The sequence below is a fragment of the Gekko japonicus genome, unplaced genomic scaffold (genome assembly GCF_001447785.1).
Source record: "Gekko japonicus isolate JY-2015 unplaced genomic scaffold, Gekko_japonicus_V1.1 scaffold385, whole genome shotgun sequence".
Classification (NCBI taxonomy): domain Eukaryota; kingdom Metazoa; phylum Chordata; class Lepidosauria; order Squamata; family Gekkonidae; genus Gekko; species Gekko japonicus.
Genome location: NW_015162489.1, coordinates 836,881 through 864,731, shown reverse-complemented (window position 1 = coordinate 864,731; position 27,851 = coordinate 836,881). Strand labels below are relative to the sequence as shown.

The 27,851-nt window shown below is 46.0% G+C and overlaps 1 protein-coding gene across 2 annotated transcripts in view; it reads right to left on the bottom strand.

The window, feature by feature from the left end:
- SH3BP1 (SH3-domain binding protein 1) overlaps window positions 1-27,851 on the bottom strand; it is a 47,047-nt gene that overhangs the window by 4,832 nt on the left and 14,364 nt on the right. Inside the window, exons 2-17 of one of the 2 annotated variants that reach the window (XM_015405979.1) lie at window positions 26,851-26,893; window positions 22,341-22,445; window positions 20,996-21,072; window positions 20,552-20,663; window positions 20,274-20,350; window positions 18,409-18,544; window positions 17,315-17,383; window positions 16,969-17,059; window positions 15,342-15,484; window positions 14,418-14,529; window positions 14,225-14,306; window positions 10,683-10,763; window positions 10,352-10,468; window positions 7,891-7,988; window positions 6,057-6,189; window positions 335-450 (exon numbers count right to left, since the gene is read on the bottom strand). In XM_015405979.1, coding sequence (XP_015261465.1) covers window positions 335-450; window positions 6,057-6,189; window positions 7,891-7,988; window positions 10,352-10,468; window positions 10,683-10,763; window positions 14,225-14,306; window positions 14,418-14,529; window positions 15,342-15,484; window positions 16,969-17,059; window positions 17,315-17,383; window positions 18,409-18,544; window positions 20,274-20,350; window positions 20,552-20,663; window positions 20,996-21,072; window positions 22,341-22,445; window positions 26,851-26,893 — 1,592 coding nt within the window. Of the gene's footprint in view, window positions 1-334; window positions 455-6,056; window positions 6,190-7,890; window positions 7,989-10,351; window positions 10,469-10,682; window positions 10,764-14,224; window positions 14,307-14,417; window positions 14,530-15,341; window positions 15,485-16,968; window positions 17,060-17,314; window positions 17,384-18,408; window positions 18,545-20,273; window positions 20,351-20,551; window positions 20,664-20,995; window positions 21,073-22,340; window positions 22,446-26,850; window positions 26,894-27,851 lie in introns of those variants that run through there. The other variant, XM_015405980.1, reaches the window with a different exon arrangement.

Here is a 27,851-nt window from a genome sequence, read left to right as displayed (position 1 = left end):
GAAAAACTTAGGAGGGTTTTTTTGGGGGGGAACAGGGGGGGGGGTTGAATCTGTATCTCCCCAGGCTCAGTTCCATGCTTTACCCCTATGCTGCACTGGAGTGTGAGTCCCAGTAAAGGAAATTTTGAACTATGAAACTAGGAAATTTTGAACTAGGAAACTATGAAAACCAGCTTCCTTAAATGCATTTATGTTTGAAAATTGGTGGGCGCGGTGGGGGGGGGGGTGCCAGAAGGTCGCATCGCCTAGTGCGCAAAAAAGCCTGGGGCCGGCCCTGCTTCTGAGGCTGTTACTTAAGTTCCAAGGAGGAGACACATCTGAAGACCAGACTTACATTTGCGTGAGGCTGAGGCATCATCAGCAGGAGGAGCAGGAAAGGAGACTGCTGCTTCAGCAGGGGGTTGGGTCACCTTTGGCAGAACTGTTCCTGTGGCCACCTCAAGGTTTTTCCTGTCAGTTTTTTTAAAAAAATAAAGACTTTATTGCAATAGCTCAACATTCAGATCCTCAGATAATAAGTAGATGGAGGGGGTGATACAAAAGGAATATATTTGTTCTGAGCAAACAATGACCTTTGAGTTTGATGCTTGAAAGGAGAACAACTGAGGGAGATGTGCATTTTAAGTGATGGAGCAAGGGAGTAAAGAACAGAATAGGGAGGAGCACGGTGAAATAGGAGGCCCATACTGTGAGAGAATAGCTGAGGGCACCCTAACCATTGGCCATCGTAGGGCATGTGAGCTGTGTTCCTTGCAAGTGATGCTTTTTAGCTGGGCAGGGAAGTCCTGTTTTCTAAGAGATTATAGAAGAAGAGAAGAAGAGATTGGATTTATACCCTGCCCTTCACTCAGAGTCTCAGAGCGGCTTACAAACTCTTTTCCCTTCCCCTCCCCACACCCTGTGAGGTAGGTGGGGCTGAGAGAGCTCTTTCCAGAACTGTCCTTGAGAGAAAAGCTCTGACAGAACTATGGCTTGCCCAAGGTCATCCAGCAGCTGCAAGTGGAGGAGTGGGGAATCAAACTTGGTTCTCCCAGATTAGAGTCTGTGCACTTAACCACTACACCAAACTGGCCATTTGAGTACCAGAGAAGTATTATCTGTAAAGAATACAGTTGTCTATTCAGTCCTGATCAACCGCCTTGCCTTCTTGGGGGAAAGGGGCACTGCCCTTAGCTGGTTCTCTTCATTCCTCCAGGGACACTCTCAGAGGGTTGCTATTGGGGAGGAGAGGTCTTCCTGATGATACCTGAATTGTGGGGGTTCCACAGGGTTTGATCCACTCTCAGATGTTATTTAACATAGATGTGTGCACCCTCTTGCCCAGATCACCAGGAGGGTGATGAGTGACACTCAGCTCTTCCTCCTGCTGGATAAGCAGCTGGCGGCAGGGCTCTCAGCCTGGATGTGGTAGTCCAATGGTTGAGGGAGAGCTGGCTGAAGTTGAATCCATCCAAGATGGAGGTCACATGGCTGGGAAAGACTGAAATGCTAGCTAGAGGTGTCCAGTTGACAGCTGTAGATTTGGGGTGTGGTTTGAGTCTGTGTTATCATTGGATAAACAAGTGTCCATGGTAGCATGGTCAGTGTTTTTTCATTCATGCCAAGTATGCCAGCTGGCTCATTTGTCTGGATCAGACCTTGCCACATTGATCCATGCAGTGGTCACTACTGCAATTTGCTCTACTTAGGGCTACCCTTGAAAATGCTTTGGAAACAGCAGGTGGTCCAGAATGCAGCTGCCAGGTTGTTGACTGGAACATCATGGTCAGCTCATATTACTCCAGTTCTGCAGCATCTGCACTGGCTACCAATTAGTTTCCAGATCAAATTCAAGGTGTTGGTGCTAACCTTTAAAGCCCTTAACAGTCTGGGTCCCTCATACCTACAGGACTGCCTCTCCTGTTAACAGCCTTCCCCCCCACCCCCGCTCTCGCTTCTGCCATCATCTCTTGGACTCTTGCAGATGCCTGGCCCCAGGATTAGGGTTGCCAAGTTGATTGGACTCACCGGTGGGGGAGCATTGCCGGGGTCTGGGAGCTGCCGAGAGACGCGCGGCACCGCGGAATCGGGCCCCAGGGGGGACCCCCGCCCCCCCGAAGCGCAGCGTGGCTGCGTCACAGGAAGTGACGCATGACGTAGAGCATGTTGGGGGCGTGGCCCCAATTGTTGGAGGGAAAACCATAGAGTTTTCCCTCCGACGATTGGGGCCACGCCCCCTACGTGATCTACGTGGTTGCGTCACTTCCTGTGACGCAGCCACACTGCGCTTCAGGGAGGCCGGGGTTCTTCCCGGGGCCCGATTCCGCGGCGGCGGCAATCAGGCCTCCAAAGCGGGGGTTTACCCGCCCCCACTTGGCAGCCCTACCCAGGATGGCTCAGTTAGCTGTTGCCAGGGGAAAGGCCTTCTCAGTTGTGGCCCCTACCTTGTGGAATAAACTCTTGGATGACACCCGTGCCCTGCTGGACTTGTTTAGTTTAGTTCCGCAGGGCGTGCAAGGTTGAATTGTTTAGGTTAGCATTTGGAGAGTAATCCATGTTTTGGGTGTTTTTATTAGTGGTATGGCGCTAGCCACATATTTTAATGTTAATATTTTGAATTTGTTATTTGGGTTTTGGGTTTTTTCTACCTTATTTGTTTTAATGTTGTAAGTCTTTGGGTGAGTGGCAACAAAAAATCTAATAAATAAATAAATAAAGATGCCAAATTGATTTTGCAATTTACTTAAACATTTATTTGCCACCTTTGTCCCTTGCAGAACTCAAGGTGGCTGATAGTGTAAATAAAATAATTATTAAAAAAGACATAAGACCACAGTTTAAAATCTCAATTGGGACTGCCAACAAATAAAAACTAAATAAAAACTAAATTAGTAAAATGCAATCCTAAATAATACTGTCTTTAACTGCCACCTGATGATTGAAAGTAAGGGAGCCAGGTGCACCTCCCTGGGGAGGTTGTTCCATAATTGTTGGGCTGCCACCAAAAGACCATCTCTCATATGCCCACCAGACAAGCTTCTTTGACTGGTGGGACAGCATCATCCTATGATCTTAATTCCTGCGCAGGAATGTATGGGAGAAAACAGTCCTGGAGTGGGTTAGTAGCCAGTGTAATTGCTGTAGTATCAGGGCCACAAGCTCCCAGTAGCTGGCCTCAACCAGGAGTCCAGCTGCAGCTTTCAAACATTCTTCAAGGGCAGCCTTAAGTAGAGCACACTGCAGTAGTCCAGTCTAGATGTAACTAAGGCATGGATCACTGGAGCTATATATGACTAAACCAGCAATGGGGGCAGCAGATGCACCTGCCGAAGCTGGACAAAAGCACTCCAAGCAACCACAACCACTTGGTTTTCTAAGGTGACTGCTGAATCAAGCAGCACTCCCAAACTGCAACCTGGCTTTTCAAGGGGCATATAACCCTAATCCAAAACAAGAGAGATCTCAAGTCTCCGGTCTGCCTTTCTACTAACCCAGAGAGCCTCTGTCTTGTCAAGATCAAGTTTCAGCTTGTTCACCCTCATCCAGCCTATTATTGACTTCAAGCACCCATTCAGAACACTAATAATATCCTTGGAATTAGATGGGAAAGAAAAGTAAAGCTGGGTATCAACCGGGTTTTTGATGACATTGCAGCCCATACCTTCTGATGACCTCTCCCAGTGGCTTCATGCAAATATTAAACAGCATGGGAGAGATCGAATCCTGCCGAACCTCACAGGTCAAGAACCCTGGGGCACAGCATTTTTTTTTGAATCCCCCAGTACTACTTTCTGAGACCCCTCCCCAAATAGGACTCGAACCACCATAACATGGTGCCCCTTAGTCCCCAGCACTGAGAGGGAGACTCAGGAGGATACTACGCTAGATATCCAGCAGAAATAGCAGGGTCAACATTCCTCCTGTCTAGTTCTCGATAGATGTCATCAACCAAGGTGACCAAAGCAATCTATTCTGTGTTCCAAATCCCACCCTGAAGCCGGATTGAAATGGATCCGGAAAATTTCCTGAAAGGCCAAATCCACATGCCCTCCCACGATGGGACCCGGAATTTCCCTAGAATTACGGCTGATCTCCAGGCTACAGAAATCAGTTTCCCTGGAGGAAATGGCAGCTTTGGATGATGAACGCAGTGGTCTCTCAACCCAGCTGAACTCCGTTCTCCTCAGACTCTGACCTCCCCAGGCACTGCCCTCAAATCTCCAGGAACTCACCAAGCCAGAGTTGGCAACTTTGTTCTCCACTGCCATCATCAATTTAAATATACTTTCTTTCAAATGAGCTACAGGGGTTTTGCAACTACTGTATGTAAAGCAGGAGGGGTGTGTGTAGGGTTTTACAGATGGAGATACTAGGCTCTCCCTGTCCCTACCCTTTTACCCCCAAAGTCTATCTCCTGAAGTCTTTTTATCCACCAGTCAGGCTCCAACTGGCTGCAGAAGGGGGGGAAACCCTCTTGGCTCTGGGATAAATGGCTTGCATATTTGTGTTTCGTGTGTCACTGCACCAGTGGTGGTAGTGATTTGTTGTTTAATTTTTACATTCTGAAAGCATCTGAAATGTTCTGTTTGAACTGCTTAAAACCAAAGGCTTAAAAATATTTGTGTGCCATGCTTTCAGATAAATTGTCTCCCAACAGCAACTTCCAAGTTACACACATGAAGAAGAAGAAGAAGATTGGATTTATACCCCGCCCTTCACCCGGAGTCTCAGAGCAGCTTACAAACTCCTTTCCCTTCCCCTCCCCACAACAGACACCCTGTGAGGTGGGTGGGGCTGAGAGAGCTCTGACACAAACTGCTCTTTTTCAAGGACAGCTGTGCCAGAGCTTGTGGCTGACCCAAGGTCACATCAGCAGGTGCAAGTGGAGGAGTGGGGAATCAAACCCGGTTCTCCCAGATTAGAGTCCGCACACTTAACCACTACACCAAACTGGCTTAATACCATAGAACAAATAAAAACCAATTAAAAACAACCAGCAATAAGATGTGACCTGAAGGCACATGGCGCAGCAACCTTGCTGAAGCTAAGTATGTCTAGTCAGTGCCTGCGTGGGAGACGTAGGGAGCAATGGGGGCTCATTACCCAGCATTCTAGATATGGCTGCATTTTGCACCAGCTGGAGTTTCCGGATCAGCCTCAAGGGTAAGCCCACATACAGCGAGTTACAGTAGTCAAGCCTGGACGTGATCATTGCATGGGTCACTGTAGCCGAATCCTGGGGGGAGAGGTAGGGAACCAGCTGCCTGATCCGCTGAAGATGATAAAAGGCAGACCTGGCAACTGTGGTGACCTGGACCTCCATAGCATAACATTATAATGCTATAGCAATATAGCTGTTACTGATTTTTTTTTTAAAAGCCCTTCAGTGGCAGAGAGAGAAACAGCAGAAGAGAAGAAGAAGAAGAAGAAGAAGAAGAAGAAGAGATTGGATTTATACCCTGCCCTTCACGTGGAGTCTCAGAGCGGCTTACAAACTCCTTTCCCTTCCCCTCCCCACAACAGACACCCTGTGAGGTGGGTGGGGCTGAGAGAACTCTGACACAAACTGCTCTTTTTCAAGGACAGCTGTGGCAGAGCTTGTGACTGACCCAAGGTCACATCACCAGGTGCAAGTGGAGGAGTGAAGAATCAAACCCGATTCTCCCAGATTAGAGTCCACGCACTTAACCACTACACCAAACTGGCTCTCAGCCACTGAGAGTTAAAATATAGAAAGTGCAGTGAAAACTTTCTTGTGGATGCTCCACTGCCACCGTGCAAATGCTTCTACAGTTGCAGCAGTAGGGTGTTCTGCCTGGAGAATAGTCTCCCTGTAGATACAATCTAAGGAACATCTTAGGAGTTCAGATGGTCATGTAAACTGCCTTGGGTGCACTTATTTCGGAAAGGTGGTTCATCAATATTTTAAAAGACATAAATGGCCAAACAAAGGAAAAGCAAAGTTAATTTTTGACCGTTCACATTTTACAAAAGTTGATTTGATATCATGGGAAAACTCCTTGCTTCAGGTAAGACTATAGGAAGATAGCCAAAACATGTAATATAATGATGCTTACCTTTCTCCAGGCAAGGAGAAAACTTGCTCAGCAGGGATAAGGTGGGATGTGGACTCTTCCACTGAAGGACCTTCACTGTCTTTGATTTCCAATACCGGAGGAGTGAGCAAGTCAGAGATGTTGAAGTCAATATCTAGAAAACAACCAATAAAATGAATGAGACAACCTGAAGGGCACTGGATCACTGGTTCAGCCCCTCGGTTTTGCCCCTCTTCTAGTTTTCAAAGCACCACATATATAGCAAGTCTGGAGAAGCAGCATTTTATAAATAAATTATCTAATTAATGCGCATTTTATTGATTTCAAAAGCCTCAGAAACTTATATCCATCTTCATTCTGGAATGCCTTTCTCACAGAGTGGCCCCTGCTGTAAGTCTGGAATCTTTCTATAAATCCTTTAGAAAATCAATGCAATTTTTTTTAAAGGACTTTGCAGAAAATTTTGCAAATTGCTGAATTAATTATTTTGTAAACTTTTTAATTATAGTGCAATGTTTTATGATGTACAGAAACAGACACTGCTGGGGGGAAGAGGCAACCAAATTGAAACAAACTTCAGCATAATAGTTATATTCATGTTTCAGGTTACTTAACTTTGCAGACAGATTATATTTGAATGAAGCATCTTGTAAGCAGCTTTGAACAGTGGCATGTAAAGTTAATATGACTAAATTAAGTTATGATTCCATGTATTACCCACATACTTGTTAGCACTACCTCTGATCTAAGTTCTGCTCCACAAACAAGGAATGTCTGTCCTCAGGCTCAGAAAGCAAGGATAGAGATTCTAAGGGTATGTTCAAGGAGCATACTTTGGTTTCAATGTGAGATAGCCAGCTAGAATTGACAGATTCAGAAAGTAATTGATACAGATAACTAGAGGGGTCAGAGTTGGAGTCACAACCAAAATTTAATGGTGTGGATCCATGCCTTAGTAGCCATCATATTCTGTCCGCACTCCAAACATAAGGCAGCATATGGAACACACATGGGTACCCCCATGATCTTTCGCAAAAAGGTAGATTGGACATGTTCCACTGAAGTGTCAATTGCATCTATCCAGAGGGGTACTCCACACAATACTTGAGCTCCAGTTTTAGCATTAAAAGCTTTGAGTGCAGCTGGCACATATTGGTTTCCATAGTCAGAAAAGTAAAAACGAGAGATTGCTGCGGCACAGACTTTAGCTACATTAATAGCCATTCTGCAGTGATGGGTCCAGGTGGCACTAGAATGAAAGTGGACGCCCAAGTATTTGAAGTGCCTGACCTGTTCAAATGTATTGCCATTAATAGTCCACTTATATAATTTCCGGGAATAGGGATAGACCAATACCTTTGATTTTTCATAGTTCAGCTCCAATCTATTAATCACACAATATTCGTGGCAATAAGCGGTTTAATCCAACACGGGATATAGACAAAAGAACCATGTTGTCCGCGTATAACAGCAAGGGAATAAGAGCCGAGCCGAGTCTAGGGCTATGGCCATCAACTAGTGACAGAAAAGGGGCAAAATCATTAAGAAAAAGATTAAACAAGTGGGGGGCTAGAATGCACCCCTGCTTAACCCCTCTCCCGATAGGGATTTGAGGGGAAAGTCTCCCTGACCCTCCAGTTTTTAAAGATACTTGGATCAGCATATGGATGATTTCATTATTTCTGACATAGCTCTGATAAAGAGGAAAAGAAATATACAGAACTCCTACCCCCACAAAAGACACCATGGCTTTTCTGTCTATGACCACACAGAAGCTTTTGCCACTCTCAGTCACAATGAGGTATTGGTTATTGAGCTGGTCTCAGTCCCATCAAGTCAACAGATAATTGATTACCTCCTGGGAATAGAGTCTCAGCATTTTGTATTAGGGGTTCCACAACTCCCACAACTTGTATAGAGGATACAGAGGCCATATCTAGTTGCACAGAGCTCCTGGGAAAGAAAAGCCATCAAGAACAATGTTAAGCAGATTAACAAAGCCAACATCTCAAGAGGCACATCCATCCTTTCTGGCACAGAACTGCATAACATTGTGAATTTCACTAGCTTTTCCCACAAGATACCTGCGAGTACTGAAAGTTTACCAAGTGGAATTCAGCCTTTTTTACTGCTCTTAAAGATATAGAAACCCTTTCAGTGTCTGGATTTGACAACCTTACTGAAGATGGAAGAAGAAGAAGAGTTGGGTTTTGTACCCTGCTTTTCTCTACTTGTTATGTACACGGACCGCAACCAGGGGTCCACGGCTAAAGCAGGAGCTTGGTCCTCAAACACAAAGGGGACCTAGGATCCCAGTCCACCTCGAGCCCACCAATAGAATCTTGGCAGGAAATTCAAACCCTCCAATGGGATATAGGGGTGCCGGGTGGGAATGTATATAGTTGGCCTTGCAGGGCCTCTTCCCTTCCTCTTCCCACAACAGGCACCCTGTGGGATAGGCGGGGCTGAGAGAGTTCTGAGAGAACTGTGATTGACTCAAGGTCACCCAGCTGGCTTCATGTGGAGGAATGGGGGAATTAAACCCTGTTCTCCAGAGTACTACACTACACTCTGGTGTAGTGGTTGAGACAGAGATATGGGTTACAGCTACACAAGCTTGGTCAAGGTGGGCAGCCGTGTTGGTCTGAAGCCATAGAACAAAGTTTGAGTCCAGTGGGGCACCTTTAAGACCAACAAAGGTTTATTCAAGACGTGAGCTTTCGTGTGCATGCACACTTCGTCAGACGATGAAATGGAATTACATATCATAGTTGTATATATTGGTGGCTTGTTAAATTCATATGCAAAATAGTGAAAATATTTTTTTAAACAGATCGAAAGAATGACAAGCTCGGTTTCTGGTTATCATCTGTTTCGGTTCAACTGTGGGGAAAAACAACAACATAGGTAACAAATATGTTAGAACTGGAGATTGATGTGTCCTAATTTGTGAAATCCCTTCCTTAGACCTGCAGCTCTTCTCAGCATGCATCCCGAGGCAGGAGGCATGACACCGTTGCTCTCTAAGCAGCTGGTCCCTCCAAAAGGCAGCAAAAGAATGGTAGACCAATGGGGGCTCATTACTCATGGTGTAGTGGTTGAGTGCGTGGACTCTAATCTGTAAGCCGCTCTGAGACTCCAAGTGAAGGGCGGGGTATAAATCCAATCTCTTCTTCTTCTTCTTCTACCCAGCATTCTAAATATTGCCCTTAGATATTGTAATTAGGGTTGCCAACACTGGGTTGGGAATTCCTAGAGATTTTGGGGATGGAGCCTGGGTAATAGCTGGACCTCACCAAGGTATAATGCCACAGAGTCCACCCTCCAAAACAGCCATTTTCTCCAGGGAAATGGATCTCTGTTAACTGGAGATGATGTAATTCTGGGAGATCTCCAGGCCCTACCTGGAGGTTGGCAACCCCACAGCTACACCAAAAGGCCAGAAATGTCCTAGATTAAATGTTGCATCCTTGCTACATGCCACAATGTTGGTAAGTGTAAGTGTACTGCACCTTTCCCAGTTAGATTCTAGCAGCTCCTGTGTACATATTTCTGAAGAGCTAAGTTACTGCCATCCATATAACTTATATATTACTGAAGATAACTGGCAAACTCATATGGATGTGCTTACTTGAATGAAGTGAATTTTTTAGTATGGGCACCTGTTTCTATATTATAGAGCTGCTGACTCCAGTTTGGGAAATTCCTCGAGATTTGGCAGTGGAACCTGGAGAAGGTAGAGTCTGAGGAGGGGATGGAGCTCAGTAGGAATGAGATGCCATACAGTCCACACACTTGGAAGCTGCCGTTTTCTCCAGGAGAGCTGAAACCCTTAGTCTGAAGCAGTGTTCCCTCTAAGCTGAGTTAGTGTGAGCTAGCTCACAGTTTTTTAGCCTCCAGCTCACAGGTTTTTGTCTTGGCTCAGGAAGGATGGGTCCAGAGCAAACTAATTTATGCAGTGGCCAAATCGCTCACTCACAACTTTAATGCCAGTAACTCACAAAGCAGAATTTTTGCTCACAAGACTCCATGGCTTAGAGGGAGCATTGGTCTGGAGATCAACTGTAATTTCAAGAGATCTCCAGGCCCCGCCTGGAGCATGGCAGCCTTATGAATCCAGAACTACATGGGTTCTACCTCCTCCCGCTCCCATTCTGGGGCATTTTCCTAGCTTATTGATCTTCTTTAATATACCTATTTCATCTTGTTTTTCTTGTTGACGTTCTGTCTAAAACTCTGCAAATCATTTTTATATATTTTTACAAAATGTTTGGACCACACCTACAGAATTGTTTCCTGGGAGCGCCATACCTTACCCTTCACTCTGTTGGGGCCATAACAAGTTGGGTCCTAGGACAATGGCAATGTTGCTTGGGGTCATTTTATTCACTTCCTGATGCTCAGCCAACTTGGCTAAAAACCGGATCAGATACCTGTTGGAAGAAGGGCAAGGAAATATTGTTTGGATTGTCTAGTGAGGCCTTGGTCTCTTTGTCTGTTGCATAATAAGACGGCATTCAAAAGGCAAAGCTTTTTCCTGAGCACAGAGAACCTGTGTTGGACCTGTTGTTGTTTGTTTTTTTTTGGGGGGGGGGTTGCTTAAAGGTTCGAAGTTTTCAGCCCAAAATGTTGACCCGTGGGCCTCACCTCAAGTTGTTGTAGTTGTCTTTGGGGAGACTGTTGCAAACGTCCCTGAGCAACTCCAATCGACTTTCTGGCTCTTTGACACTGAAAGAGAAGAGTGTGGAAAGTCTGTGATTCCCTTCTGGGAGTGGGAAGAAAGAGCACCGCACTGACCTGGGGTTCAAGAACCACGTCTCCGTATAGATCTATGTGCCTCCTGGGACGCTGAGGACGACCACGGTGGTGCCGCGCCAGTCAGCCAGCCGTCCACAGTATCTCCCACCACCTTTCCCCGCTCACCGGCCATGGCAGCTGGGCAGGGAAAGACCTTCTGAGGCCCCTGCGGAACCTTTCTGAGGTCCCCGCGCCACCCTCTTCACCTGATCCCCCCCCCGCCTGGCTTCTACGGCCGCTCGCAGGCTTCCGGGAGCGGCAGCTGGTGTGGGACCTCTCGAGGCCTCTGCGCCACCTTTCCCTGCCCGGCCGCTGAGGCATACCTGCAGGGAAAGACCTCCGAGGCCGGCGAGCAGGAGAAGCTGCCCAGAGGCCACCCACCCCCTCCTCGCCCACCCACTGAGGCAAGCGTGCCAGGTGGGGACCTGGGAGCCCTTTACAACCCTCTCCGTGGGTGACTGCTCTAAGCCTTGCATGTTAATGAGGTTTCAAATACACAGCTACTAGCCTGAGGGAGAAAAGCACACATCGCTATTATTGTCAGCAGAAACCACAACTTAGGGAAAAGCAGCCCCCATTCATGAACTGTTGAAAGACACGTATTCCACATCTCTGCTTTACATCTGAATGAGCATTTCCTGCCAGATGCGCATTTGATGACCAGGGAATGGCCGAGCTTCATCTGCACATCAAGGAGATTCCTTGATGCCAACTTTCACACTTGCCCAGATGTCATCCTTTGAGTTAGATCTAGAGTTACAATATTGGCCACCCCTCACTGCACGCAGCCAATGAGATTAGTTTTGGGACAGACTAACAGGTAGGTGGGTCCACAGGCTGGCACAGATGCCACCCACCCAAAGATCCACCTATAAAAGACAAGGACCAGTCGCTTGGCCCTTGCTAGCCGCCTCCCCCCCACCCCCTGTCTGCTTTTAAACTCCTCTTTTGTCCAGCTTTCTGTCCCAAACCCTTGAATCCACTTGATCTCTTAATCTGTAGTTAAGAGACCCACACAAGCTGGCTGGTTTTAGCTGTGTGTTAACTCCCCTAGCTTCTTATTTTCTGACCCTCCATTCTTCATTGGAACTAACAAGCTTCAAGACAGATAAGTATTGCTCTCTATCACCCCACCTGTGAATGCAAAAGTGATTCTTTGTAATTCTGTATTCCTAAGGAACTTGATTGAATGTGTGTGTGCTTCATCATTGTTTGTATGTGATTTATGTATTCTTAAGTAAAAGACAGATTATTTTGGAACCACCAGCCTCGACTCTTTCACTGGCAAACCCTTGGGGTGGACTGGACCTTGGTATAGCTGGCAAATACCCAGAGTAAAATTTGCCAACTGCTGTAGATAAAGCGGTTCGGCTAACAGTCCCAGACCGCCCAAGGCCTTGAAGGTCAATACCAAAACCTTGAACCTGACCCAGTACTCCTCTGGACGTCTGTGTAGCTGGCGCAGAACAGGTTTAATATGTGCTGTCCTTGGTGTTCCCATCGGGACTCACAGTGCCATATTCTGGACCAGCTGGAGTTTCCGGATCAGTCTCAAGGGCAGGTCAGCACAAAGTGAGTAACAGTAATCTAGCCTGGAGGTGACCATTGTATGGATTACTGTGGCTAGGTCAGGGCAGGAAGGGAAAGGGGCTAGTTGCTGTGCTTGATGCAAACTGGCAAATGCCAGCTTGACAACGTTCGTGACCTGGGCCTCCATGGATAAGGAGGTTTCCAAGGCCACACCTAAGCTCTTGGCAGTCTGTGCCGGTGTAAATGGCACACCATCAAAGGCAGGAAGATTACATCCCAATCCCGAACCCCCCCTCCGCCACAGAACCTCCATCTTAGTCGGATTCAGTCTCAGCTGGCTCTTTTTTAACCATCCCACCACGGCCTCTAGACCCTCAGCCAGATTTTGCGGGCCAGTATCTGGGTGGCCACCCATTTAACAAATAAAGCTGGGTGTCATTAGCGTACTGGTGACACCCCAGCCCAAAACTCTGCACCAGCTGGGCGAGGGGGCACATATAGTTGGTGCTCCAGGAACAACGAAGTAGGGGATGGGAAGGGGTGGCACAAACAGTGAGGGGTGTGGGGATAGGGCATGTGAATAGGGTTGTCAGCTGAAGGCTGGCCTGTGGGGATGGCATTCCCACCTGACAAGAGGGTGGGGTGCAGGAAATGGCACCAGCAGGGTGATGTCGCTTCCAGTGGATACCGAACTGATGTCACATTGCTGGCATGATGTGGGAGCTTTTTACCAAAAGAAATCCCTCCTGACAGCTTTCAGCAGGCTGGTGGACAATGGAAAGTCAAGTGGGAGGTCTCCCTACCTGTGAGTGTCATCCCCACATGCCTCCTTTGTGCTCACTGCTGCTTGCACAGCTGGAGCAGCTTTTCCCACCTCTGTGTGAACCAGCCCTGCCCTTGGCTCTATGCCACCAAGACTTATCCGTTCCAGAAATCTTCTGTTAATTTTGAAAATTGCCCACACCTATTCCGGTGGTGGTTTTTGTATGCAGTGGCATCCAATATAATATATGGTTGTGCTTTATCCCTGTTGAAAACAGGGCAGAGGTTTTAATTTTGTGGTTTAAAAGTTTAACATATGACATTATTGTTTTTAGTCACTCTGAGCCTTCTGAAAGGCTGGGATAAACATATTTTAAGACTAAGCAAAAGGAGAAGGGATCCATCCAACCCATATCATCACTTATATTAATGGTTGTATTGATTGCCTAATAGCAGCATGTATTTAGGTCAATGTCTGGCTGATAATCATATTAATTAATCCCTTCTATCACAGACCTCAGGATGACATGTGTAGGATTCCCAGGAAATCTCAGATCCAAGCACTGATTAGTCCCAGATGTACTTTGTTTCAGCAGAAGTGATATATTATGTGCCTTCATATTCAGGAATCTATTTAGGCTGTAGTTTAACCTGTGAGATGTTATATGGGATCTGTCCACCATCACATATGATGGACGAAGTCCTTCATGACTGCTGACAGTTATTTGGAAGTAAGTTTCATTGTTTAAAGATTCTTACCGCAGGCAAGGGTGTATATAATTGCGTTCTTTCCCCTTTTTAAAAAAAAAAAAATCAGTTGGAGGGTATCACTTATACCTTGCTTGTGATAAGAACATATGCCCCCTCCTTAATTTTGTGCAACGTGACCTATGCAAATTGCATTTCCAGCTGTGCAGACAGTACAGGTCATCCGATAGTTAAATAAACCTAAACTTAGCACTGAAATGAAATCATTGGGATGCTCGGTCATAGAGCACATGCTTTGCATGCAAGAGGTCCCGTGCTCATTCCCTGGCATCTCCAGTTAAAGGATCTCAGACAGCAGCTGTTGGGAAAGACCTCTAACACATCTGTCTTACGTGGCAGCTTTGAGCCAATCATCATAGAGTTCAAAGGTCATCAAGGGCTGGGGCAGCTCCCGCAGGTAACATTTCAGAGCACCTGAGATGAAAGCAAAGAGATGCTTGTAAGAAATGCTATGATGTGTCTAGCCATCAGAGAGAGAAAGCCAGACTGCTTTGTATTGAGACCTCTAGATGTTTAAATACCTACCTGCCACTGCATGGGGGTCTGCATAGAATTCGTCTAGAGCACTTGAGCCAATGGCAAGATAGTATTTCAGCTTCTTCAGCACAGAAGCCCCAGCTGCCAACCGGAAGAGCCCCTAGAGAGTGGCAATGAAAGAAACGCAAGACAAGCCACGCTGGATCACACTAATGATCAATCAAATACAGCACCCTGTTTCCCACAGTGGCTGACTAGATACCCTGGAACACCTACAAGAAGGCCCACTGTCTCCCTAAGTAGTTTCTCCCAGCAACTGATATTCAAAGATACACTGCCTCTGAACATAGAGGTTCCATTTAGCCATCATGGCTAATAGCCATCGATGGACCTATCTGTCATGTCTAATCCCTTTTTGAAGCCATCTGAACGATCATTATATCTTGTCACAGTGAATTCCAATAAATTGCTTAGGGGCTGTGTGAAGAAATACGCTGTATTGCCCATCATCTTAATTGAGAGCCCTCAAGATCTAGTATAATGGATAAGGGAGAAAATCGTGAATATCAGGAATTGTGTTAAATAGGGTTGCCATTCCCCAGTTCTGAGCGGGGGATCCCCCAGTTTTGGGGGCTTCTGGTGGATACTGGCCAGCTGGGGTGGGGGAAACCTCACCCCCAAACAGCGGTGTCGCCGCATGACGTCCCCAACATGCTGACGTCACGCAGAAGTGACGTCATCATGTTGGGAATGTCACAATGCGATGCTCTGGTTTTGGAGGCAAAGCTATGGTTTGATGCCAATTTTACCATAGTGTTTTGCCTAAAACCAAGAGCATCCCTGATGCAATGACATCACTTCCACATGTCAGTGCATCCTGTCCCTCTGCACCGCTTCCTCCCACTCCACACCAGTGTGGATATCGGATCCAGCAACCCTAATGTTAAAGGAAAGGATAGCGATGGCAGCTACCTCTTCTTGCATCCCTGAAGTCAACAACATTGTGACACAAGCTTCAATGGGGAGTGCAATCTCCCGCCCAGAGTTCTTCAAATGAGTTTCTAGAGGCATCCCATATACTCCTAGCACAGCTGTATCCATTGGGAATGGGGAGTCTGAAAAACAGGAAGAAATTTTGGAGAAGACAAAGGGTAAAGCCCACTGGACAGATGATCTAGAGTGATTTTTATTTCTATAATACATTGGTTGGAAGATTTCCACAATGCGTGACCATTCAACCAGGTTTTGGGGACAGTTGGAAGAATATCCCGTTTTCTAGCAGAACAGATAGCCAAAAGCTGCTGACAGTGCCACGATGCCCTCTCAGAGACGGCTTCAGAAGCTCAACATTAAAGGAATCCAGGTGACAATTTCTTCCCACTCTTGGCTTTTCTTATTACTCCCAGTGTGATCCTAAGAATACTTTCCTGGGAGTAAGCCAGTGAAAAGACTTGGGTCAGATTTTGAGCAGACCAATTTAGGATTGCTCTTAAAAGGACAGCAGAAGTGCACCCAAAGGAAAGCAGCTGATGGCACTTTAAAAATAGGCAACAGACAGCTTGTTGGTGGGAGCAAGCGGTATGGAAATCCAGTCTCTTCCTCCACGCTCATTGTAAGGGTGTGGTGCTCTGGGGCTGACTCAGGAACCCTTTTGTCTCTTTGCAACCTGCAAGTCAGGCCTCCTACCACACGCCAGTGTTCCCTCTAAGCTGAGTTAGTGTGAGCTAGCTCACAGTTTTTTAGTCTCCAGCTCACAGATTTTTGTCTTAGCTCAGGAAGGATGGCTCCAGTGCAAACTGATTTATGCAGTGGCCAGATCGCTCACTCACAACTTTAATGCCAGGAGTTCAGAAAGTAGAATTTTTGCTCACAAGACTCTGTGGTTTAGAGGGAACACTGCCACACGCGTTTGTTTCTTTTCATTAAAATATAGCAAATGAAGATTACAAAAACATCAACACCGATCTTATAAACATCCAGGAAATCACCTCTTAATCATATCAATATCTAATTTTCTTTTACAGAAACCAACAAACCTTGTGCCAGTTGTTCTTTATTTACAATAAAAAGTGTCCCTAGCCCACTTTTCTTCATTAACTGCAATGAAATTTGTTATTTTGGACATTACTGCATAGCCTCACAATTTCACTTTGCCATTCCTTAGCTGTTGCTACTTCCACTTCTTCCCAGTATGTAGCCTACAATATTCTAGCTCTAATCATCTTATTGGCTACCACTTCTTTATGTTGTGGGGCAATGTTCCACATGTAGATCAATAAGAGCAATACAGGATCCACTGGATCTTGGACAAGCCCCACCTTTTCCCACACTTTCCAGGAGTGATGTCATCATGTTGCTGATGTTGCACAGTGATGCTCTAGTTTTTGGGCAAAACTCTATGGTAAAATTGGCTACAAACCATAAGTTTTGCTCAAAACTAGAGTGTCACCCCCTGATGTCAGCGGTGTGATGACATCACTTCTGGGCGACGTCACTGCTTAGTGCACACAGCAGAAGATCCCAGACCTGGCAACCCTAATAGAAACCCACCCACATTTTGACCCATCTTTGACATGACAAAAGATAATTTGGCTTGTACCTGGCTGACTATGAGTCTCTTTCAGTTCTGCCAAGGTAGCGTCCAGAGATCCCAAGGACTTCCTATGATACTCCGCTTGAATTTCCAGCAACTGTCATATACAGAAAATACAAACACAGCTTGTATTCTGATCTGTGGTTATTTTTTTGCAAGCCCTATCAATCCCAAAACAGTGAAGCAGACAGGGGTGCTTGGATAGATGGTTATTATGATAGACCTTTTGCAAACAGAAGCAGCTGCTGTGTGAAAGGCTATATCGCTTTAAGGCAAGGGACTGAGAAGAAGAGATGGTGGCACACAGGAGGATGAAGTGAAGGACAGAACAGAGACAGGGAAATTGACTTACTTTGATAAAGTACTTAGCATAGCTGTCCTCCTTGGTGGAAAAGTGGTATAGGTCTGCCATGTACTCATCCTGTGAGACAAGATGCGGTGAGCATTATTCTTTGTTCCCTTCATCAAATGCTGAGCACAGAAACACCCCCTTCTTTCTTGTTATTTACTACATTACAGCCCCCTTGCAACATCCCTGTTACAGCATATTTAGATAGCAGTTAATTTCCAGATGGGAGCTGCGGTGGCTCAAGTGGTTAAGACACTGAACTGCAGACCGGAAGGTCGGTAGTTCAGCAGTTCGAGACCCAAGTGCTGCATGATGGAGTGAGCTCCCGTCTTTGGTCCCAGCTCCTGCCAACCTAGCAGTTTCGAAAGCAAGAAATTGCAAGTAGATAAACAGGTACCGCTTCGGTAGGAAGGTAACAGCGTTCTGTGCACCTCGGCGTCTAGTCATGCTGGCCACATGACCACAGAAATGTCTTTAGACAGCACTGGCTCTTCGGCTTGGAAACAGAGATGAGCACCGCATCCCTAGAGTCGGATTTGACTGGCTTTCGAGCAAGGGAAACCTCTACCTAATTTCCAGATACAAGAGCGGCACATATCGTTGTATGTTTTGAAGGCAAAGCTTACCTCCACCCACTTCTTGTATTGGCTATGGGCAAAGCATCCACCCCAATGAGCCAGATTAAGAGAGTTTTTAAAAAATAATCCAGCCCATCAGGGAAGATATGGGCACAATGTCATGTGGGTACTCCCAAGTACAGTAGGGGCTTTCCACTGTCCAGATGGGGTAAAATTCCTGTCTGAAAGCAGCTGTTGGGCCAGTAATCCTTACAACTGCCCCGGTAGAACAGGTCTGTGTTATTATCCACATATTGCTTTCTGGTGGATGGAAGCTGTGAGAAAGTGGCTTGCTTAAGGCCACATACTAGTGAGTTGGAGCTGAATGACAACACATTATTATCTTAACCATGATGCTGTGCTAAGTCCAGAAATCTTTTCATGTTTCCCATTTTTAAGTTTTTATGTATTTTACCTTTCCAGAATTGGGAAAGTACTTTTAAATTAATCTTTAACAGCAGAATCTCAATTTGCACCCACCTTACTCTGTTCAACCCGCCTTTTCATCTCTTCTTCTTCTTCCTTCAGATTCTCCAGTTTGATCGCAGCAGAGGATGCTGCTGGGCCAGTGTTGGCATTGACGCTGTTACCGGAGTTCTTGGCCGCTTGGTTCAAACTTCAGGTTTCCAAAGAAAAGCCAGAGAGGTGGACAGGAGCAGGAGGTTGATGGCATTCAAAAATTAGAAAGCAACATGTTTAGAAAAGACACAAAGATTGAATACATGTTAGCAATTGCCAGGCTTTCTTAACAACTTTTCAGTTGTCACAGTGTGTGTGTGTGTGTGTGTGTGTGTGTGAGAGAGAGCCATTATGGCTGGCACACCGTAACTTATGCAGCTCCCACATGCAAGCAAGTCACATGTTTGCATGTCAAATGGGAAACCCAAACACAAACTATTCCATTTAGGGATGCCACAAATTTTGTGGCAAATGCATTCAATAGTTGAGAGACTTGGAACACTGGCTGAAGATGTTTGCATTGGGTTTTGCACAGGGGTCGTTTCATAGAAAAAGAGCTAGGGGAACTCATTAGCATAACTAATTAGCATATGCCACACCCCCTGACATCGCCGGAAGTGTGTCATAAGGCCACACCCCCTGACATCACCGGAAGTGTGTCATAAGGCCACACACCCCGCCCCAACGGTCCCGGCCGCCGGTGTCGGCCTTGCAGCTCCACTGCCGAGCCTCATGAGGGGCCCGGCGGTGGACCTGCAAGGCCGGCGGGAGTGCAAGGAAGCCCCGCAAAGGCCCTCCCTGGCCCCAGGCAGGCAGGGGTGGGGAGAGGCAGGGAGGAAGCAACTTACCCTCCCTCTTCTCCTGCCTCCTCCTGGCTGAATGAGGGCCAGAAGCGGGGCGGCCGGAAGCGGGGGGGGGTGGGGCTTCGTCATGTGCCCCGCCCCCGTACCTCACCCGGGGGAACTGCGATCCCCCGCGATCCCCCCCGAAATGACCTCTGGTTTTGCAAAATCCAAACAGCTCTTACTTGGAAGGATGTTCAAGCCAGAGGTCATGTGACCAGGCTGGGTGACTTGCAGTACCATCCTATGCAGAGTTCTGCCATTTGACTTCAATGAATTTAGAAGGGTGTAACTCTGCTTAGGATGGCACTGTGTGTTATCATGCAAAATCAGTAGCCTCCGTCCAGTACAAGGGAACATAGCTTAGCCAGTGGCTTTCTTCTCAGTGAGGAACAGTGGTAGTTTACTCCCACTGACACACACACAAGTTAATATGTGAATAACTTTCTGCTGGTTGAAAAGATACATGAAAACACTCCTGATCTGTGGCTTTGTGCATGTGGACAGGCAGGAAGTGAAAATAAGTAGTAATACAGGACATTGTGTGTGGTGGAACAGACTCAGATAGAAACTGTTAGTAGGCATCCATAAGGGAAGCAGCTATTACAGGAATATGAATATTCCCAGTTCTGTTTCCATGTTGATTTAGTACTTGAGTGACACCCCCCCCCCGTGTTTGGCTGAGCATTTATGCAGCCTCCCCTCGCTTGCTCTCTCTAGGTTTGCCTCTTTTACAGCCAGGATGACTAAAACATAGTCACATGCTTCCCCAGCTAGCAAAACCATCTGCCTCTCAGCCTACGATCACCTGTACATATTCTTACGCGGCATTTCACTGCCTCGAATGGCAGATACTGTTTACAGTGGAGCTAATGCACCAATTGCAAATGTACCTCAGAAGCTAGCTGAACAGGGGCTGCAGTTCAAGGATTCTGTCCTATTTCTGCTCTCGGGCAGAGAGTTCCCCCACTCATCCCCCTCTGTCAGGCTCATGGAAGCCCAGCCCAGTCCCACTCCATTCTCCTCATAGCCCTCTCTTAGTACCGGCTCTTGATGGTGTTCCAGTCCAGAATATGTTTCTGAAGGTTCTTTTTGTGTTTCAGGATGACGGGCAGCTCCTCCTGGGAGAAATTGGGATGGGGGAAGTTAGTCATTGCAGCTCCTACCCATTTGTTAGGAAAAGTCTGTGTTCCTGTTGCATGCAGTAAGTCATGTAACACAGTCAGAAAAGCAGAGGAGGAAGAGGAGGAGAGGGAGCCAACAGAAGAGCAAGCAGAGAAGAGGGAAAACAGAAGTAGGGGGAGGAGAGAAATGAAGACTACCTCACTCAGCTTATTCAGAGGCTGTAGGACTTCTCGCTCAAGAGCCATTTCAAACTCTGCTAAGATCTTGGCCAGCATGCCTTCAATGAAGCAGCTCATTTCCAAAGCTTTCCTGTAGGCAGAGGAGGAAGAAAAAAATGATTAGTGTACACAACCAGAACCTATTTCTCCCTGGATCACACAAGCAAAGGAGCCCTGTTGTATTCTTATTGCCCCTGCTTCATTGCAAAGTTTTTCCAAGATCAGCATTGCCGGCAGCCAGCAAACTTCTTGGAAATAGAATATACATTTTTAAGAGTTCTGTCATCCTGCAAAAGATGATGCTCGGTTTGCAATGCAAGGGACATTTTCCAAACCAAAAAGGGGGCAGAGATGGCAACCCTTACAATAAAGCTCGAAACCAGTACCCTAGAGTGCATGTGGCATGAAATATCATAGTCTTACCCAAGGCTGGAATCAGTGTCTAGTTCTTTGAAGCTCTCGGCCATGGTAACAGACAGTGACATCAAAGACAACTTTTTCTGCACAAAATTGGAAAATGAGAAGAGACAATGAATTAGTGAATCTCCAACTTTTCCCTGCAACAAAATTAAGCAGAGTGCTCTGAACCAGCACCTGCCAATACCTTTGGTCATAAAAGGGAATAACAATAGATAAAAATTGGCAATAGAAGACAGGAAAGAGTTCTGCTTACCACCACTGTTGCCCTGATTCAGCAATGGTAGCTTGAAAGTGCACACACATAATTTCCAAATTCAATAGTGACAGCAGTTATTCCAAGCCAGTTTGGTGTAGTGGTTAAGTGTGCAGACTCTAATCTGGGAGAACCGGGTTTGATTCCCGACTCCTCCACTTGCACCTGCTGATGTGACCTTGGGTCAGTCACAAGCTCTGGCACAGCTGTCCTTGAAAAAGAGCAGTTTGTGTCAGAGTTCCCTCAGCCCCACCCACCTCACAGGGTGTCTGTTGTGGGGAGGGGAAGGGAAAGGAGTTTGTAAGCCGCTCTGAGACTCCAAGTGAAGGGCGGGGTATAAATCCAGTCTCTTCTTCTTCTCGTCCTACACAGTGCAATAAAGGGGTGTGTGTGGGTATGTGAGTCACTTGTCAGATAAACTTTATGAAACTGAGGAAGAAGGGGAGCAGAGCCGCTATTGAAGGGTGGGTTTTATGGCATCATACCCCACTGAGGTTTCTCCCCTTCCCAAACCCCACCCTTCCCTGGATCCATCCCCCAGATCTCTCAGAGTTGACATTCCTAGTGTAAATTCAGCACACAGCTAAGAAAAAATGCTCTGAAAATGAAGCAGAAAAAGGGGAGCAATGTTTGCAGGGAGGGACAGCATGAGACTCCTGTACAGACCAACTACAGGAAGGCATGTACCTGTTTAACAAAGTACATGTGAGAAAATTCAGAATCAAAGTGCTGAACAAGAACAGTATGCAACAAAACAACTTCAGCAGCAGACTGCACATAATCCACCAGTATGGATATAAACAGAGAGAGCACCATATTTTACATTCTATGCCCAGTCCCTGGACCAGATCTACATCCCTTTGCCCAATTAGAAAAATCTTGGCAATGCTTTGAATGGGTTCTGCAAGAGATATTAAAATTAAAGAATTTAATTTTAATTTAATTCAAGACATCTGACCCCTCACTGCCTTTTCATCATCTTGGAAGTTTCTCCGCCTATGAGGCCAGATTAAAAATAAATAGAAATTGGGAGTCAGCAGGGGACAGTTTGGACTGCGAGAGTGTGTGTGTGGGGGGGGGAAGAAAAGTGCTTACCACACGTTTTTCCACATCAGCCCCATATGGGCCCTGGAGGCAAGCCACAAGCCTCTTGTGTACATTATGTGCTGCACGCTTTGCAGGCTCAACTCTTTGTTCAATCTTGAAAATAGGAGGCAAAAGAAAATGGTTAATGGAAAGAAACAGTAGAATCCAGTCTCTATGCATTGATTCCTGTTCACATCCAGGAACTGTTCCTTTGCCAAGAATTCCTGTAGAATGCTGCAGAGAGCAATATAGTTTGGCCTGCTCTTATTTCAAGAGAGTTTACACTGAATAGGAAGTAGAATTTGGATTTCTGAAAGTCTCATTCTTTGAACAACCTTCCTGGCCCTCAGGGATATATGGACACAGGTTTGAAACATGCAGGTGTAGACCACAGCCTGATTCCTATAATGATCACAAGTATATGATCACTATCACATGAACAGGGCTTCCTTTGTTCATTAAAAAAAATATTTTAATAGCATGATCCAGTCTACACACAGGCACAACCACAGAAATGTGTGCTCGAATCAGTCCCCTGCACAGAAATGAAAGAAACCCGTGCAAGACAACCATGTTCTCAGATCTGTAGAGCAAGTTGAGTGTCTGCCATGTACCCCGGTAGGATAAAAACCGCATGAGATTAAAGGAGAAGCCTCCAGCCAGGCCCTTTGCTGCCCTTGCATCTTTTCTGCCTCTCAGTTCCTATCCCTATCGTACAGAATTTCTGGCAAGAAACTATTCTAAATTCTGCGAACCCCTAAATGCTAAGTACAGATTAACAGCGCCCAGCCTGTTGGGCAAACTAGCCACAAGTCCAAGGAATGGGATCATGCTGATCAGCGTGTATTACCATATGCATGAAACCCCAGACTCCCTTGGCTGGCTTTTCCTCTCCTCTGCCTATCCTGGGTCCTCCTGAAGCAGGCAGCACCACAGGGCTGGAAAAACAGACGCTAATATAGGTCTGACTCATCACAACAGCTGTAGTCAGGGTTGCCAACTTCCAGGTGGCACCTGGAGATCTCCCACTATTACAATTGACCTCCAGACAATCAAGATCAGTTCCCCTGGAGAAATTGGCTGCTTTGGAGGGTGGACTCTATGGCATTATATCCTGTTGAGGCCACTCCCCTCCCCAAACCCCGCCCTCCTCAGGCTCCACCCCCAAACTCTCCAGATATTTCCCAACCTAGAGCTGGCAACCCTAGCTGTAGTCAATGTGGCCCTTTCTGCTCCTATGAGTACTGTGTTCAGTTTTGGGCACCACAATTTAAGAAGGATATAGACAAGCTAGACCGTATCCAGAGGAGGGCAACGAAGATGGTGAGGGGTCTGGAGGAAAGGGTGAAGGAGCTGGGTATGTTTAGCCTGGAGAGGAGACAACTGAGAGGTGATTTGAGAACCATCTTCAAGGACTTGAAGGGCTGTCATCTAGAGGATGGTGTGGAGTTGTTTTCTGTTGCCCCAGAAGGTTGGACTAGAACCAATGGGTTGAAATTAAATCACAAGAGTTTTCAGCAAAACAGAACTTCCTGACCGAGCAGTTCCTCAGTGGAACATGCTTCCTCAGGAGCTGGTGGACTCTCCTTTGAAGGTTTTTTAAACAGAGGCTAGATGGCCATCTGACAGCAATGCTGATTCTGTGAGCCTAGGCAGATTGCAAGAAGGGAGGACAGGAAGGGTTGCACCAGTCCTTAGTTCTCACAGCCCTTTCTTACACACCTAGGGAAAAGCCAATCACCACTTTGGGGTCAGGAAGTGATTTTTCTCCAGGCTAGTTCAGCCAGGGATCCTGGAGGGGTTTTTTGGGGTTTTTTTTTTGCCATCTTCTGGGCATGGAGCAGGGGTCACTGGGGATGTGGGGGGGGAGGTATTTGTGGATTTCCTGCATTGTGCAGGGGGTTGGACTAGATGACCCTGGGAGTCCCTTCCAACTCTATGATTCTATCCTGGTGCATGACATGAACTCCTGTTACTCTGAGAGCCACATGTGGCATCCATGTCACAGGTTGGGCAGCCATAGATTAAGGTATAAAAACAACAGCAATAAAATATTTGCAAATATTTTATTTCGCACATTTCTTCCATGCTTTTCATCCATGTATTTTAATAGTCTGTTTTATCTCACTGAGTTAGAGGCAGACAACAGTACTGTAGATGCAAAAAGAATGTAGAAGCACAGATTTTTGTGGCGCAGAATGTAGGGAGACTTTTCTGTGGTTGGGCGTGTGTGTGTAGCTGTGAATTCTGAATCAGTCCCATAGTGGTTCTGTTCTTAGCTTTGCAATAATAGATGCATTGTTTGATTAGCACTTGAGATCCCCACCCACTGTAATAAGTACCTATCATTTTACGATTCATGGGATAATCATAGAGCAACAAAGAGTCACTTTTATATATTTATTGAAGGATACGTTTTTATGGACTATCAAAAAAACTTGTCGCAATAAATCTTTCCAGGTGCCACAAGTCTCTCCACTATTTTGTTCGATACTTACATATATAGAAGATTTTTTAAAAAATTCTGAGAAAAGCCACACAAGTGACTAGAAAATTGGGTCTAGCTATAGGTCTCCATATTTTTTTATAACCTTTGTTCTGTTATACCACTGTCTTTTTCTAATTGGATCTGCCAGTGTGGTGTAGTGGTTAAGAGTGTCGGACTAGTATCTGGGAGACCCATTCGAATCCCCACTCATGCCATGGATGCTGCCTGGGTGACCTTGGGACAATCACACTCTCTCAGCCTAACCTACCTCACAGGGTTATTGTGAGGATAAAATAGAGAGGAGAATGATGTAAGATGCTTTGGGTCCCCACTGGGTTGAAAGTTAGGGTATAAATGAATTAAATAAATAAAATTTAAAAATATCAGGGCTATTTTGGGGCAGGAACGCACAGGAATGGAGTTCCGGCTGGCTCCCAAGTTGGCCACACCCAGCAGGAACTCATTAGCATAACAGGTCACACTCAACAGCACAAACGCATTAGAATTGGCTACATTAGGGGTATCTGGCCTAGCATGCAAAGGAGTTCTGCTACAAAAAAAGCCCTGGTTTTGACCACAAACAAGGTCAACAGAATAAGAAGCAAAAGGTGGGCGTGGCTGGACGACCATACTTCTGGTAACATGGGGATGTGGCCTAGTATGCTAATGAGCTGCATTGTCAGGGGTGTGGCCTAATATGCTAATGTGTTTTTGCTGTTGAGTGTGGTCTATTATGCTAATGAGTTCCTGCTGGGCTTTTTCTACAAAAAGAGCCCTGAAAAATATTATGGCATACCTGGTACTAGACCTATTTTGTGATAATCCTACTTTGCCTGTCTACAGTTGGGGGTTAACTGATTATGCTTTTCACAGGATACTGCTTTTAACTGGCTGTTCTTTGTAACTTCTCCCACACACACACACCCCTCGGTTGTCTGCAGCTTTGAGTATAAATACTTCTGCCTAATGGATAAACTCTCCATGCATCTGATTAAATGGGCTCTGCTGATGCTGGAATAAATTTTGTTAGCTTTTAAAGAGACCCTGGACTACATCAGTTTGGTGTAGTGGTTAAGAGTGGCAGACTCTAATATTGTAATGTATCCAGTCCAGACAAGTCCAGACAAGTCCAGAGACAAACGCCGAGCTTCGCTCCAAGAGACAATGGACTATGTGGATCCTAGCCCGCTCCAATCAGGGAGCTAGGTTCCCGGCCGAGAGCCTATGGGGAATATGTAAATAACATATAGGGAAGTAGGGGTGTGTTTTGGGTGGCAGTTTCTCAGGGGATATAAGCCAGCATGCGAGCCGGCCAAAGCTGTCTTGTTCCTGATCGAATAAAGTACACTTTGCTGAAATCACTCTCCGTCTGCGTACTTTTCAAATGTGGAGAACCAGGTTTGATCCCCCACTCCTCCTCCTCCACATGCAGCCAGCTGTGTGTTCTCTCAAGAGCAGCTCTCATAGCCCCACCTGACTCAAAAGGTGTCTGTTGTGGGGAGAGGAAGGGAAGGAGATTGTAAGCTGCTCTGAGACTCCAAGTGAAGGGCAGGGTATAAATCCAACCCTTTTCCTTTAATTTCTTTTTTTGCACAGACTAACACGGTTACATATGTACATATGTAAGTGCCATCAAGTTGCAACCAACTTATGGTGACACCAGCAAGGGGCTTCCAAGGCAAGGGGGATGCAGAGGAGATTTGCCATTGTCTTCCTTGTTGGTTTCCCATCCAAGGACTGACCCTGCTTAGCTTTCAAGATCTGATAAGATTGGTTTATACCATGTCGCCTTTCTTCAGGTTACCCAACTAGAATTACAGGTCTCTCCTGTTTTCTTTCTGCAATAGATAGGCACAACTATCTCTGTGGACTCCGGATGGTTTTAGAGAGTGGGCAAACCCACTCCAAGGCTGTCCTGTGACTCATAGGAGGAAAACATGACTCACAAGCACAAGGACTCTCTCTCCCTCTCTCTCTCCATGTCTGAAGGTACAGGTAAGTGCATGCTTACAGATCAGACCCACACCTCACCTGTAGCAAGTCTTCAGTCAAGTATTCAGCTGTTTCCAGGGCTCTAGGGAACATAGAGCAGAAAAACGGAGTCAAAATCTTTCAGACTTAGGGTGCCTTCCTTTCTTGATGATAAATTAAGAAGCCCCACCCAATAAAAATACCACAAACAAAACCCTCTGGCAACATTTGCATGCATAAGAAAGAAATTTGTAAGGGGAAGGATTATGCAAGATGTTAGCACCCATCAGGAGTCAGGAATCCCAGGTCACTGTTAAACTCTCCAGGGCTGGAAAGGCGGTGTTTTGAATTCTAATCCAACCGTTTTCAAGTTGGAGTCTTCCTTTGAAATTCCATTATAGGTGATAATATCTTGCATATCTCATCCCTTACATAGGTTAATTACTTTTAACTATACCTCTGTAACTTCCTATTGTATCTGCTTATCTCAATTCACCGTGCACTTGGCTTTACAGTTTGCCTAACACTGGGAGTGTCTCGTACCCGTGGTAAATTAAGTGGATTGGATCCTGTTCTGAACTGGCTTCTTTGTAACATTCTCCCCCACCTTTCTGTTGTGTGCATAAATCAGTCTGATGGATGGATGCACCCATGCCTCTGATAAGTGAGCTGTGATTTATGCAAGTCTATGCTGGAATAAATTTTGTTAATCTTTAAGGTGCCACTGGAGTCCTGTTACTTACATCATTTATTAGTCACATCTATATTTCTCTGAACAAGTTAAGGCAGTGTGCACATGTGTGTGCATGCATGTGCAGAAGGTTTTATCCCGTTTTACTCTAACACCAACACCAAGAGAGAAAAGAGCAGCTGGCCAAAGGTCATCCGGTGAGCACGGTGGCCAAATGGACTTCTGAACCCAGCTTCTGAGTCCAATCATCTATTCACCATACCTGTTTAGTATTTACACATCTGTTTTACTGGTACTTTGTGTAGTCCTAGTATTATCTGCGATTGCAGCCATGAAATTAAAAGACACCTACTCCTTGGGAGGAAAGCTA